This window comes from Xiphophorus maculatus, chromosome 11 (assembly GCF_002775205.1).
Source record: "Xiphophorus maculatus strain JP 163 A chromosome 11, X_maculatus-5.0-male, whole genome shotgun sequence".
NCBI lineage: Eukaryota > Metazoa > Chordata > Actinopteri > Cyprinodontiformes > Poeciliidae > Xiphophorus > Xiphophorus maculatus.
The window spans coordinates 28,908,611-28,921,614 of record NC_036453.1 but is presented as its reverse complement, the minus strand read 5'-3'; the positions used below and the strand labels follow the sequence as shown (position 1 = coordinate 28,921,614).

Genomic DNA, 13,004 nt, shown 5'->3' with positions numbered 1-13,004 from the left:
AAATGGAGTTCAAAGTTCTATTTAAATCTAAAAGCGATGAGATGAAATAAAAATGAGGAAAGTTTTGTAGAAATTTTTTGACCCAACAGCATTTACTGCTAGAGCAATCCATCTCAGATTGTGCCTTATTCAGACGTGGCTGTTGAACTCCCCGCAAACCCAGAGAAAGCGCCCGTCTCCCTTGGCTGTAAGGGAACAATCAGGTTTCTGCTCCAACATTACAATTATTGACTTCTTTCACAGCACATGGGAAACACAGTATTTGCCCCTGCAATTTATCAGTTACAGCAACTTCTGCCATAACTTGGTTGATTTCTGCATAATCTGAATGGGGAAAAACAGTTGAAAGTTCACAAAGGCTACAAGCTCCCTTCATTTAGTCTAAATCATAGAATCCAGCAAGAGTAGCCAAAGTGGGCAGTAGAAGAAAATAGTGTTTGACAAAATCAAGAAGAGACCTGTCTGGGAAATAGATTTTACAAATTTAATACATTTGTAAAATAGTGCATTACATAGAAAATAACATAGAGGATGGTCACACTGTTGCATGTCTAGCCGTTTATTTTTAACTACCAAGGACATGAATCAAAGAACCTTTTTGTAGTTATTGTTCACTCCAGCTCTTCTTTCTAGTTTGTGAATAAACTTTGCTTTTATTGTCATCCAACCCATCTTGGGTTATCACTACTATGATGAATATTTTCTAGACAAGTACTTCCTTGGTGGACAGATCTTTGCCTGTCACATATTTCTTTTCTGTTTTGCTATTTTATTTGTCATTCCATCCATATTATTATTCATAATAGGTGATTTTATTATGTCACAAAATATTAAACATGTTGGGGGCTATACGAAACTTGGGATTGGGGTTGAGATTCATCTGCCAGTAAAAACGACACCCTAAAGCATACTGACAGAACTATGGGATGCCATAGATTAAAGCATATTTAAGAATCAGATCCAATCAGAATTCCAGACCTAGATCCTGAGTGAGAATTTATGAAAAGATTTGAAATTATATTCACAGACTCTCTCAATTTTGTCTGATTGAGCTCAGCACTACTTTCTGTACGTCTACCTCATACAACAACATCAGTGTATATTATATTTTAGTTTGTGGTTCTTATGTTAGATGCTTTGTTCTTGCTTTTAGTTCTCTCTCTTAGCAGAATCAGATGAAGCACAAACGGCTAAAACGGGTACAAAGAGGAACTCAAGGGAGTCGGTTCTCTGTTCTAGTCAGCCTTTTAAAAATGAATCCATCAACGGGTGAAATGTTTATAAAACCAGATGAAACTTGCCTCTGTAAAGTCATTAATGAAAACTTTACAGCCTAATAAGCTCATTTTGCAATCTAATGTGATTACACAATCTTAATTTATATTAGGTAATGCGTCATTGAGGGTATTATTTTATTAGTTATCTTATACTATTCAATTTACGTTTTGGTAATTTGGTGTGTGTTTTCAAGGCTACATTGAAGTGAGCGTCACTTTTTAAGCTCAGTACAGCAAGGAATGCAGGCTGGACACACTGTAGAGACCTCCTTTTTCAGTGAGACGGAAGGCCATTTTGAAAAACATTAGGATATGAGCACTTTTGCCAAATCTTCATTGTGGTAAGATCATGTAAGTTTTTCTTAAATTGATGAAAAATTAACATTATGTATGGCCGGTTAGCTCAGCTGGTCAGAGTGTAGTACTAATAACGCCAAAGTCATGGGTTCAATCCCCATACTGGCCAATTGAAACATAAAGTCTTTCAGAAAATCAACACTTCAAAATAGTAGAAGGCTTTAAATTAAACCATTATGCATATTGATTTTAAAAAACATAAGCGCTTTTGTCAAGATCATGTAAGTTTTTCTAAAATCGATGGAAATTCAACATTATGTATGGCCGGTTAGTTCAGCTGGTCAGAGCGTGGTGCTAATAACGCCAAGGTCATGGGTTCAATCCCCATCCTGGCCAATTGAAATCCAAAGTCTTTCAGACAATCAACACTTCAAAATAAAACAACGTCTGGAACATAAAATCAACACTTTAAAATAAAAAAGTGGCTCTAAAATAAAATCAACACTTTAAAATAAAAAAAGACTGGAAAATAAAATCAACACTTCAAAAGAAAATGTCTGGAAAATATACCTTTATGCATGTTGATTATGGAAAACATTAGAATATGAGCACTTTTGTCAAATCTTCATTCCGGTAAGATCATATAAGCTTTTCTTAAATTGATGAAAATTCAACATTGTGTATGGCCCGTTTGCTCAGCTGGTCAGAGCATGGTGTTAATATCACTGAGGTCATGGGTTCAATCTCCATAGTGGCCAATTGAAACATAAAGGCTTTCAGAAAACAACACTTTCAAATAGCAGAAGGCTTTACGCTAAACCATTATGCATAGGAATTGATTAACAACATATAAGGCCTGAAACATGGCTGCTCAGTGGTCCCCATCTCAGCTTGTTTTAACATTTGACAGAATGAAGAACTGGGGGTATACGGCCAATGCAGTCCTTCAGAGAAGTTCCAAAAGAAAGCCCTAGGACAAATTCTGTTTTATTAAAAGTTAGTTTGACCCTAGAGCGACAGAGAACAACTATTTTCATTAAAAGATGAGAAATGTGACTGAGAGCAGCCAACACAACATGGTTCCACATATTTCTGTGGCTGTGCCCTGTGGTGTACAAGCTAGTAGAACAGACACTGAATGATGGTCAAGACCAAAAGTTAAAGGTGTCATATAGAAATAGAGACTCCCACATGCTAGAGCATTCTTTGCATACTCTGTGAGTCCACAGACAGTTGAGATTTTTAATTGAGCGTACCGTGCATTCATTGTGTCAAATTCCTTTATTTCCCATAATCTGAATGGATCTTGCAAGTTTTGTGAGCTAGTTGGGTGCGTAGCCCTGTTCTTCTCCACCAGGGCAGCCAATCTACTCCTGTTAGTCCAGCACAAAGTGTCAGTGTGGTTGCTGTGTGCCATTGTGACTGGTTGGGTCAAATCAACCTTGTCAGATTGGTGTTGCATACAAAGCAGTTGTAAAAATGTACCTTCTAGTGGTCCAGCAGAGAGCTGCTTTCAGTCCACATTGAGCCCATTTTGAATACAAGTGGACCTCTGTGGAGGTACACCTGAATATGTGGAGGCCTTAAACCTGTTTTCACCTAACTGGTGGGATTAGCAACTTGCCTTCCCCTTCATATTTATTTAGAACATTCACCAAACTCATAAATGTCATAATCTGTTGATGTTTGCATTTCTGTTTCTCACTTGTTACTTCTCCTGTTTGTTTATTTGCGTTTTGGTTCAGCTCCCTCTTTGTTTACTTTGTGTTCTATGTTCCCTTTTCATTTCCCTGATCACTGTTCAGCATTCCCCTGACTAGGCTCTCTGCTTTGAACCAGCTGCAACACCAAAAGCTATGACAATAATTTTTTTACTCATTTTATGCTTTTATTGCACCTGCCACTGAAGAAGTTTGTTTTTTTCTCCAAATGTAAACTAGCTGTCTCCTTTCCCCAAAGGGAGTCATCGTTCTTTGAACAAGGAGGTGTGACATGGTGTTGAATTTATCCACTGGTAGAAAATTGTTCTTATTGAATTAAGAAAAGATTTGATGCTTTTTTAGATTGTCTCATTTTAGAACATATTTAGCTGTTTCAGTTTACATGCTTGGAGGAGTGATGAGACTCATTGCCTGTGTGTGGATGTTCACATTATAATTTTATTGCAGTTGACATAAGACTTCAGTATGAACAGTCAACGGCCTTGAAGTGACCTCAACATGTAGAACTTGTGTGACCTCAAATGAAACACACACAGTACACATGTGAGAGTGTGTGTTGACATTCTGACATTGTGCAATCTGAACAACAAAAATTCTCACAGGCTCAATCAACAGTGTCTGCACACTTATTTTGCTTCTCAGTTTTATGTTGCTGCGTACAACCTCCTCTTCTGAAAAAGTGGGATGTTTGACATCCTTCAATGATGTAAAAGTCAGATGAAATGCAGCAACAACAAAATCAACCCCTCCTTTAGAACAAGACAGGACAACATAGTCATAGTCATAATCAATATCATCAGAGATCAAAGCCCAGAGGAAAGGACTGTGGTGCTTGGTGATGGCACTTTCTACAAAGTCCTTATCAAGCAGTTACACATCTCAGCTGTGGAAATCCAGTGAGGCAGACCTGAAGCACAGGAAGAAAACAACCTATCTCATCATACGAGACCTTGGAGTAGTTTTGAAAGACTGAACAATATTTTGAAGAGGAGCAGCAGATTTGGAATGTCAGTGCTGGTTTCAAATTTATTATCGTAAAAAGCCTTTCTAGCAGAAGTGACGTTAGATGTGAAAAGACAGGATTGATTTATATCCTGCTGGATTGCTGAATGTGTGCCAGTTTTTCTCAACTGCCTTTGTTTGGCATCATTTAGTCTGTCATGTTTGCTTTCTAGTTGGACCCAAATGGAGCCGGAACTGGAGGAAGAAAGGTGAAGTTAAAAGTTATTTAAATAATGAAAAGAATTAAGGTATTGGAGTCATCACAAAGGGAACAGTCAGCGGTAACAGACAGTATAATGGAAGAAATGCAGGACCTTAAGTACTGAGGCAGGCAAGAAAAATGGCAAAGAAACCAAATAAACTAAGGAAATGTGATACAGCTGTGGCATGAAAAAACCAAGAAACCAAGGGAAGAAGACTAATTAGTACAATAGGGAGCAGCAGTAAGGCTCTAAGGGAAACATAAATCAAGAGGTAAAATTAATACAGATTTAAAATTCAAATTCACAAAGAACAAAACACAAGTTAAAAACTAAAAAACTAAACACAATATAATGAACTACATTTACATTGTTTGTGTTGCGGTTGTCCACAAAGTTCAAACTTTGCACAGCAGATGCAAAAAAAACTAGATAAACAACAACAATAACGAAAAAGAAATGTAAAACTAAGCTGAGTCCCTAAGGACAGTGACTTTATATTTAGATGACCTCACCCAATCTAGACTTGTCATCTTAGTATTTGCGCTGCAACAAAAGTCACCACCCACCGCTGTATGCAAACTCACTGGCTCTTAAAGTTTGAAGATCTGACACAAAAATGGGGTTTAATTTGGGGGCACAGATTAGGATACTCTCACCTGACACCAGCAACAAACAATAAGCCACAAATTATTCAAGTATTTTGCAGCACACATGACTATTAAGAAATATTGTAGAAAAATTAACACTGATATTGCAGCTCTAAAACCCTAGCAAGTAATTTGTAGTGTTTTTCAGCAACTTCTCTCTAAAAGGTCCTGTTCGCATAACATCTTTTTCTTTGTCTTACTCTTTTCTTGTCCTGTATATTTTACTTGTGCTGATGTTTTTCTCTAAAGTCTTTATAGGATGCATCCCTTCCAGCAAAAACTTGCATAGCATTATCTTCGCCTCAAGCATTTTGTGTGACGCAGTCAGAACTAACAATAACACTATAAGCTGTACTCAGCAGGTAGAAACAGTCCTGCTGTCTTGTCAGCAATTTATTAATTCACATTTAGTTCTTCTTAAATAATTCTGACATATTATGCAACATGCACCAATAACTTGCGCCGTCTCTTTCGTTTGATGATCGTCCTGCTTGTTTATTGTATTCCAAGTATGGTGACTGCTTTGGTGACAGATACAGGGTCAAACCAAAGGCAAATACAAGTGTGGGAAAAGACAGGCGGTGCAATAAACAAAGTCACTGTTGTGTTTATTCATCATGCTACTGATGAAATTGATCAGGAGCTGCCAGTCAATGCCGTGCTGAGTTTTTATTTGTCCATCTGGCATTTACACCACACAATCAACTAAACCAAATAAAAGCTTTGTTTAAACCCCTTCTACTTTTTTTTTTTCCCCCGGCTTCATTTTTCCTGCTTGGATTCTCTCAGTGTCTTTTCTCCAGATCTGGTTGGACACAGCAGGGTAGGAGAGGCATGAACGGAGGGATGAAAGAATGTTACATAAAGTAGGAGGGGATTGAAGGATATATCACGTAAGAAAGGCAACAGTGGAGTGGAGAACAGGGAAAAGTGCGAGAGATTACCATTCCCCTAGTTCTTGCTCATCGAGGGGTAGCTGTGTGGGTGATTTTAAATCCCTGCTGTTCTCAGTAACACCGGGATTACAAACTCAGCCGGACCTAATCTATGTGCCGAACATCTGCCTCTGATGACTAAAACACATGCAACCAGAAAGATGTATATATCTCACACATGCTCAAAAACAAGCACACAAATATCCATTAGGTGCAACCAGGCTCCTTCAATAGAGACTTTGATCAAAGATGCAACATACCTGAACTGCAAAAATAAAGGTAAAGCATCATTGAATGTATAGTAGGCAAAACAGATATTGAAAGTATCAATGTTTTATTGGTAAAAATATGTTTAATTAATATGCGAAATTACATGGAATTCACACCAGAGAACAGTCCTAACATACAAGGAAATGAAGACAAATGAGTTCACGAGTAAGGTTATTGGTATTAATTTAGAATGACACCAGGTCAACTTATTGCTTATTGAAAAATATTATAAAGGCAGCAGAAAAGTCTTTATTAATGAGGACAACTTCAAGATACCTGTGAGGAGAAACCATCGGTATGTATTGCTCAAGTGTATTTTTGGCTCAGTTTCAACAAGCCCAATAAGCAAACAGAATGAGAAGTTGTGTAAAATGATATTGATTTTCTGCACTGTTTTAGAAATGTACCCTGCCATGGTTTTAGTTTGGAAATGGCATGTTGGCCATGCTTCTAAATATTATGCAATTAAAGTAAGCTTAAAATAATGTATAAGTCTTTTGACTAGTAAAGATATCTTGGCAATATTCCCCACAGGGTTGTTTACAGAGCACACAAATTCTGGTAAACATCATCAAGCTGACAAATTATATGTGTCAAGGGCAAACCTTCGTGATTGGATGAAATCAGATCCAGTCATTTAAACTTCATCAAAGTCCATGCCTTCTGTGAGTTATCATTTGCTCCTAAGGAAAGTGTGAACAAATTCAAATTTTAAAATGTTTTAACTTTGCCACTTGTTGTACGACTATGTGTTGCAACAGTATGGTTATAAACATTTTGCTTTTTCCCATCTTGAGAGACTTCTTGTGCAATAAGTTGGAGGCTTGCACAGTGAGTGTGGATGGATGTCATGGCACTACATTCATGACTTATGTTAATATTAACTAACACTGATAAGAGCAGGACTTCTTTCTAAATGCTGTCAGATTTAAAGTATTTTCTTCGTTTTCTATGCAATTCTATTCGTTTTTTTCAATACCTATTCCCTGTGGACACATTTGTTTTGGTTACTTTGTAAGCATGAGTTGCTACCAACTTCACATGTGGATTTAATGTCAATAAGCTAATTGAAAATGTATTTACTGAGAAAAAATTGACATGTCCAACACTTAGTATTTTTTCCCTGCTGTACATGTAAGAAGCTGTAAGGTCACATCCAAACTCTGCCTTCAACCAGGAAGCTGTGTACTGGCCCAATCCCTTCACAACCCTCCCCTTGCTGTTTGGAGAGATTATCACTAAGGCAAGCCACTGGCATATGCCTGCAAAATTGCAATGTGAGAAACAGCAAAGTTAACCGTGCACTTCATGTCCCCTATTGTATTTTCTTACAAGATGAAAGCTGATAAATACTGTTGGATTACGCCAAATGTACAAAACATTAGAAATCAGTCATTGCTTCAAACATGGATACAGTTACTTGATTCATTGTTTATTTATATCTTTTTTTATACCGATGCAGAATTTCTGCAAGTCAAACAAAACCAGGGAAATAAACGCTGAATTCAATTTTCCTGCACTTCTTTATTCTACCCTCATTAGGACTTGGCTTGAGCTCTTATGTGCTGATTTGACAACGTCCTTGTACTAACAGTACTTCATTTCAATGCTTTGCCAATTTGGTCCAAAGCTGTAAACAAAGGCTTCCTTAAACAGAGGTGAGACAGAATGATAGATCAACATGCTCCAGAGAAATCTGGCAGCATCATGGGCCCCAGTGCTCAGCTCGTTATCTCCTTTGGCTGCAAGAAATGGGTACACTGTCACCCTTGAGATTGCTGAGATCTGATTTTATTAAGAAGAAGGCCTGCTTTATGTTGTGCTTTGATCATCGGGGCTTTTTATACTCGCCAGCAGAATAAGCATCAAGATATGCTGAAGTTGCTGTGATTTTTATTAGGCTCTTGTTGGACTGAGGAACCATAAAAGGCTTTTTGTAGAAACCCTGTTCGTCCAAGTGGTGAGTCATATGTTAGAATAACCTTAACACACTTGAAGTGTGTGAAAAGAAAACAGTCTTGGAGTCCCACAACCTTAGAGAAAAAAAATATATAAATTGTGCTATCACACTTACATTCTTTATATTTGCTGAGCATCAACAAACCTAAAACTTCCCTCCCTAGGTTTTATCTATTTGCCATGTTCTGTGTTGTGACTTCAAAATGGTAATCTAATGACATAAATTTAAAATCCAGATTACATCAAAATCTCTTTACGTGTTCTTTGGATCAAGACCCAATTCCACCAAATTCCCTGCAATATTTTTGTTCTGTGCAAATGTGATGAAGTGACTTACAACCCATCTAAATGAGAGTTAATATTTTATTTAAAAATGGTCACACAATACAAAATCAACTATGCAGTTTGGTTTATATATGATTACCATGGTGATCACCGTGCTATTAATTTTGGGCCTTTAAGGATTTGGTGTCATTTTTTTTTATTGTGAAATTATCATACAACAGAAAATATATTAACAAGTATGAATTTATTGTTTTTGTCTACAGAGGTTCAAAATCAAACATACAAACTTAAACATAAACATAGACCCTCACTGACATTTGTTGAAATTGGCAAGTTGAACTTTGATCAGATTATTTTTGTTTTAATTATCTCTAACCTTCCGGTGTAGTGCTAGCTTCATATGCGATGATTCCTGTCGTCAAGATTTGTCAAATTAATTTGGAATGGTTGGTTTAGGAACCTGAAATTTGCTACTCCCCAGAAAACCAGGTCCAGAGTCTTTCTGGAGAATATTGTCAGGGTCAGACAAGGCAAATGCTGAGCTATTTGGTTGCAGTGCCTAGAAGTACATTTGGAGGGATCTACAGTATATGTGGCTCTAAAACCTAAGAACACTCCACCATCTGTCAAGCACGGTGGCATGCTATGCGTCTGTTTGTAACCATTGAAACTGGTTCATTGTGCATTGTGAGTGTCATCTCAAATCACAATCTAGATATATGGATAAAGTTAGGTGCAACAAGAGAAAAACGATTCCAAATATAGATGAAAATGTATTTTGGAGTAGGCTAATATTAAGTTTCTGAAATAGTCTAAACTTCAACCCTGTTGTAAACTTGTGGACTGTGACAGTTAACATACTGGTTTTAATGAATTTTGTCAATTTTTACAAAAAATTTTAACAAATGCCAGAATGTTATCATTGCTCTACAACTTGCTGGGGACATTTAACCAGAGAATAGTGGTAATGGTATGTATGGACAATATTCTGGTACATCAGAATTACAGACGTGGTTCAACAGGCCACAGTATTCCTAAAAAATAATAAAAGTTTCTAATCTCTATTTTGGCCTAGCTGGTTTCCTTTCCTTGTCTTGAAATTCCCCTCCCCAGACATTGTTTTGGCTGCACCATCTGGCAGATCCAACAAATCTCTATGTGGAACAATGACTCGAAACAAAGAAACACTGTGCCATCAATATTAATAAACCATATTTTCCTGTAGGTCACCACACAGAATGTATCCATATGGAGCAGCTGTGTTCCAGTTTTTTTTTTTTTTGTTCTTTGGAGAGGATGGTGTTTTGTCCTAATGTTACTATATTCCTTATTTTTTTACAGTGTGTGATTTCACTGTTATATAATAAGTCAGTGTCATTATTGTAAGAGTTCATTCTATCGGGAAAAACACACACACACAAAACTTACTATGGATTGCGAAACTACTCACACTCTGGGATTTCCTACATTACAACCACAATAACCAATGTATTTTATCAAAATTTTTGTGACAGACCAACACAATGTATTGCACATGTGAAGTGACAAGGAAAGGATATATGGTTTCAGTATCAGAACATATTGCCTAAAGTCAAAACTACCTTACACTGCAATTACAGCTGCAAGACCTTTGGGGGAATTGCTCCTAGCTTCATGGGTGTAGAGACAGAAATATTTGCCCATTTCTCTTTCTGGAATAGATTGAGCTCAGTCAGACTCTGTGTAGTGTGTCTCTGTTCAGATTCACAATGAGCTTTAAGCTTTTGTCTTCATAATGTCATTTGTTGATTGAGGTTACATATCAATGCTCTGAAGCCTTTACAGAGTAACTGCATTTATACAGATAGAACTACATTAACATCCGAAGCGGGTGACTGTCCAGGGTGTACCTTGCCTCTCGTGACGGACGGATTAAACTGCCCTAAATTGGAATGTGCTTACTCTGACTTCCACAGACAAGATTGCCCTGAATTTTATTTAAAGGTATCAAACTGAATGAAAACTTTTAAATGCTCCCTTTTTTAGATTTTATAAGAAGAATAAATAAAGATATATGTATCAAGTTCCTTCCATTTCAAAATTATGCACTACCCTATAAAATCCAACTTTGGACTTATGGCAAGATAATATCTTTAACTTTAATGGAAATGAATACTTTTGCAAAGTAATGTAGCTATATAGATCCAGACATCTGTGAGGCCAGCAGAGAATTGCCAGGGAAGTGGAGTTTCAATTAGCAGACTTTCATTTCTTTTGCCTCCTCCCATGGTATTGATTTTATTTCCCTCAGATGTGTGGTATTGTTATGAGCCCAAGAGCCCAGTACTGAATGCGTTTCCATACAAAGTGCATCTACATGAGAGAACAGGCTGCTCAGACTGACCTCGTAACCGGGAGATGTCTGTCTCCTGGCCATCACATCGGACCCTGCTGAACCCATCAGCTTTTCTTTATAGGCTGTCTCTAATCTCCGCTTGCTGACTTTTAAGGGCATCCAGCTGCAGACCAACAGCAAGGGGTTAAACATGGGAGTGATGGCACTGGCCCCAATGTGTCACAACTGACACAGATAATTGATAACTTATGAATCCAGAGAGCCTGACTGCACTGTTGCCCCCAGTCTCCCCACCCTTTTCAGTCACCCATGTTAAGCATGAATGGGATTAAACTGCCACCTCCTCTTGCTGTGACTCTGCTGCCCACAAATACTCCAGAGTCCAGAAACGTGCGCGCACTGTTCAAGCATTCATCAGATCGATAAATTACACAGTTGTGTTTATTTATTTATTTATATAATCTATATACCTCCATGTGATTTAGCGTTTCTGTTATTTATTTCACGTCTAAAATTAGATTTTGAGAAACATTCACAGCGGCAACATGTCTGATTTGATCTGTTTTACTTTCAAAATGTCCTCCCCGTTCACCCCGGTGGAAAAGAAAAAGGAAAGATTACGCGAAGTCACAGCGTGATCATTGGATTTCCCGAACCGACCCGACTCTGTGTGCTTACAGTCGGAGCACCTCCGAGCAATTGTGCCGAGATCAAAGGCAGATTCTGGGAGGTCACGCCGGGATAGAGTTGGAATAAAATACAGCGGGGCAAAAATGGCAAATATTTTTGTCTGCACGCAGAGTAGGGGATGAAGGAGAAAGAGAGAGAGGGACACACACACACACACACACACACACACACCGAAAGAGGCGAGTCTTCGCTCCATCCTCACTCTCTGGATGTCTCCACATCATCATCATCATCATCATCATCATCAGTGTCTCACCGGGGGCTGCTACTGTGACATTTCGCTACGTTCAACTCCAGTTGGTCGTTTAAGCTGTACGGTCCTGTACATGGACAGGACGTCACACATCGCTAAAGAAGATAAACTAAGCTGCACGTTGAACACAGAAATATACCCAGCCATTTGACCACTTCCAAGGAAATCGCTCGCTTTCCCATTTTTATTTACCCTTTTTTTATTTTTTTGTCAGCACACGCAGACGAAGGAGATTTACAAATGCCAACCAGCAAGCCAGGTAAGGTGTCACATGAAGAGTTCAGAAACAAGAGCCGTGTTCTTTGAAAAATATTTTCTGAAAGAGAAATATTTCACATTCTCTTCTCCCGGCAGGAGGTGTGGCACCGTGGCCGTGTGTCGTTTGTTGTGGGACGTGGAGCGGTCACTTTGCTTCTGAAGATGTGAGGGAAAAAAGGAAATCAAGAGTCAGAGTAACTTCATACGTCACACGTGATCACCACAGCAACTAATTGTCACCTTTAAGTGGGGGACTTTACCTGCGCTCTCGTGGAACTTGGGGAAGGGTGCGCTCCATGTTTCATCTAGGACACACCGGTACCGACGGTGCCGGCGGGACGTTGAAATAATAATAAAAATACACTTATAATAACAAAAAGAGGGGGGGAAAAAAATCAAAATTTTAGAGGGGGACTTGAGGCGGGCAGCTTCGCGCTGTGGACCGAGTGATGCCGGACACGTTGATGCTCCTGAAGAACCGGACAGAGCCACGGCTGGGGCAGCTGGAGCGCAGCCTTCCCGCGGAGGGGACCGCTCGCCCTGCCTGGGTCATTGCTATCCTGGCCAGTGTCTTGATCTTCACCACGGTGGTTGATGTGCTAGGAAACCTGCTGGTCATCATCTCGGTGTTCAGGAACCGCAAGCTGAGAAACGCAGGTGAGGTGTTTTTTTTTTCTTCTTCTTTTTTCTTCTTCTTCAAGACAATTCAGCAGAGGTCACACAAAGATGATCTGGATTATGAGTCAACACAATTTTTTAGAGAAACTGTCTTTCAGCATCTAAAACTTTTACATAAAGTGCCAACAGAAGGTATCCACAACCTTTCACCTCTAAAATGGATTTATTTTATTTTATTTTTTTAAAGTCTGCAC

General features: G+C 38.5%; 1 protein-coding gene across 1 annotated transcript in view; it reads left to right on the top strand.

Annotated features, from left to right (window-relative positions):
- The first annotated feature begins 11,841 nt into the window (after nt 1–11,841).
- Nucleotides 11,842–13,004, top strand: part of LOC102231258 (melatonin receptor type 1B-B-like) — a 39,775-nt gene continuing 38,612 nt past the window's right edge. The window contains exons 1-2 of the mRNA XM_005807060.2: nt 11,842–12,133; nt 12,229–12,789. Of these exons, the coding sequence (XP_005807117.1) occupies nt 12,582–12,789 (208 nt within the window). The 5' untranslated portion in view covers nt 11,842–12,133; nt 12,229–12,581. The remainder of the gene's footprint in view (nt 12,134–12,228; nt 12,790–13,004) is intronic.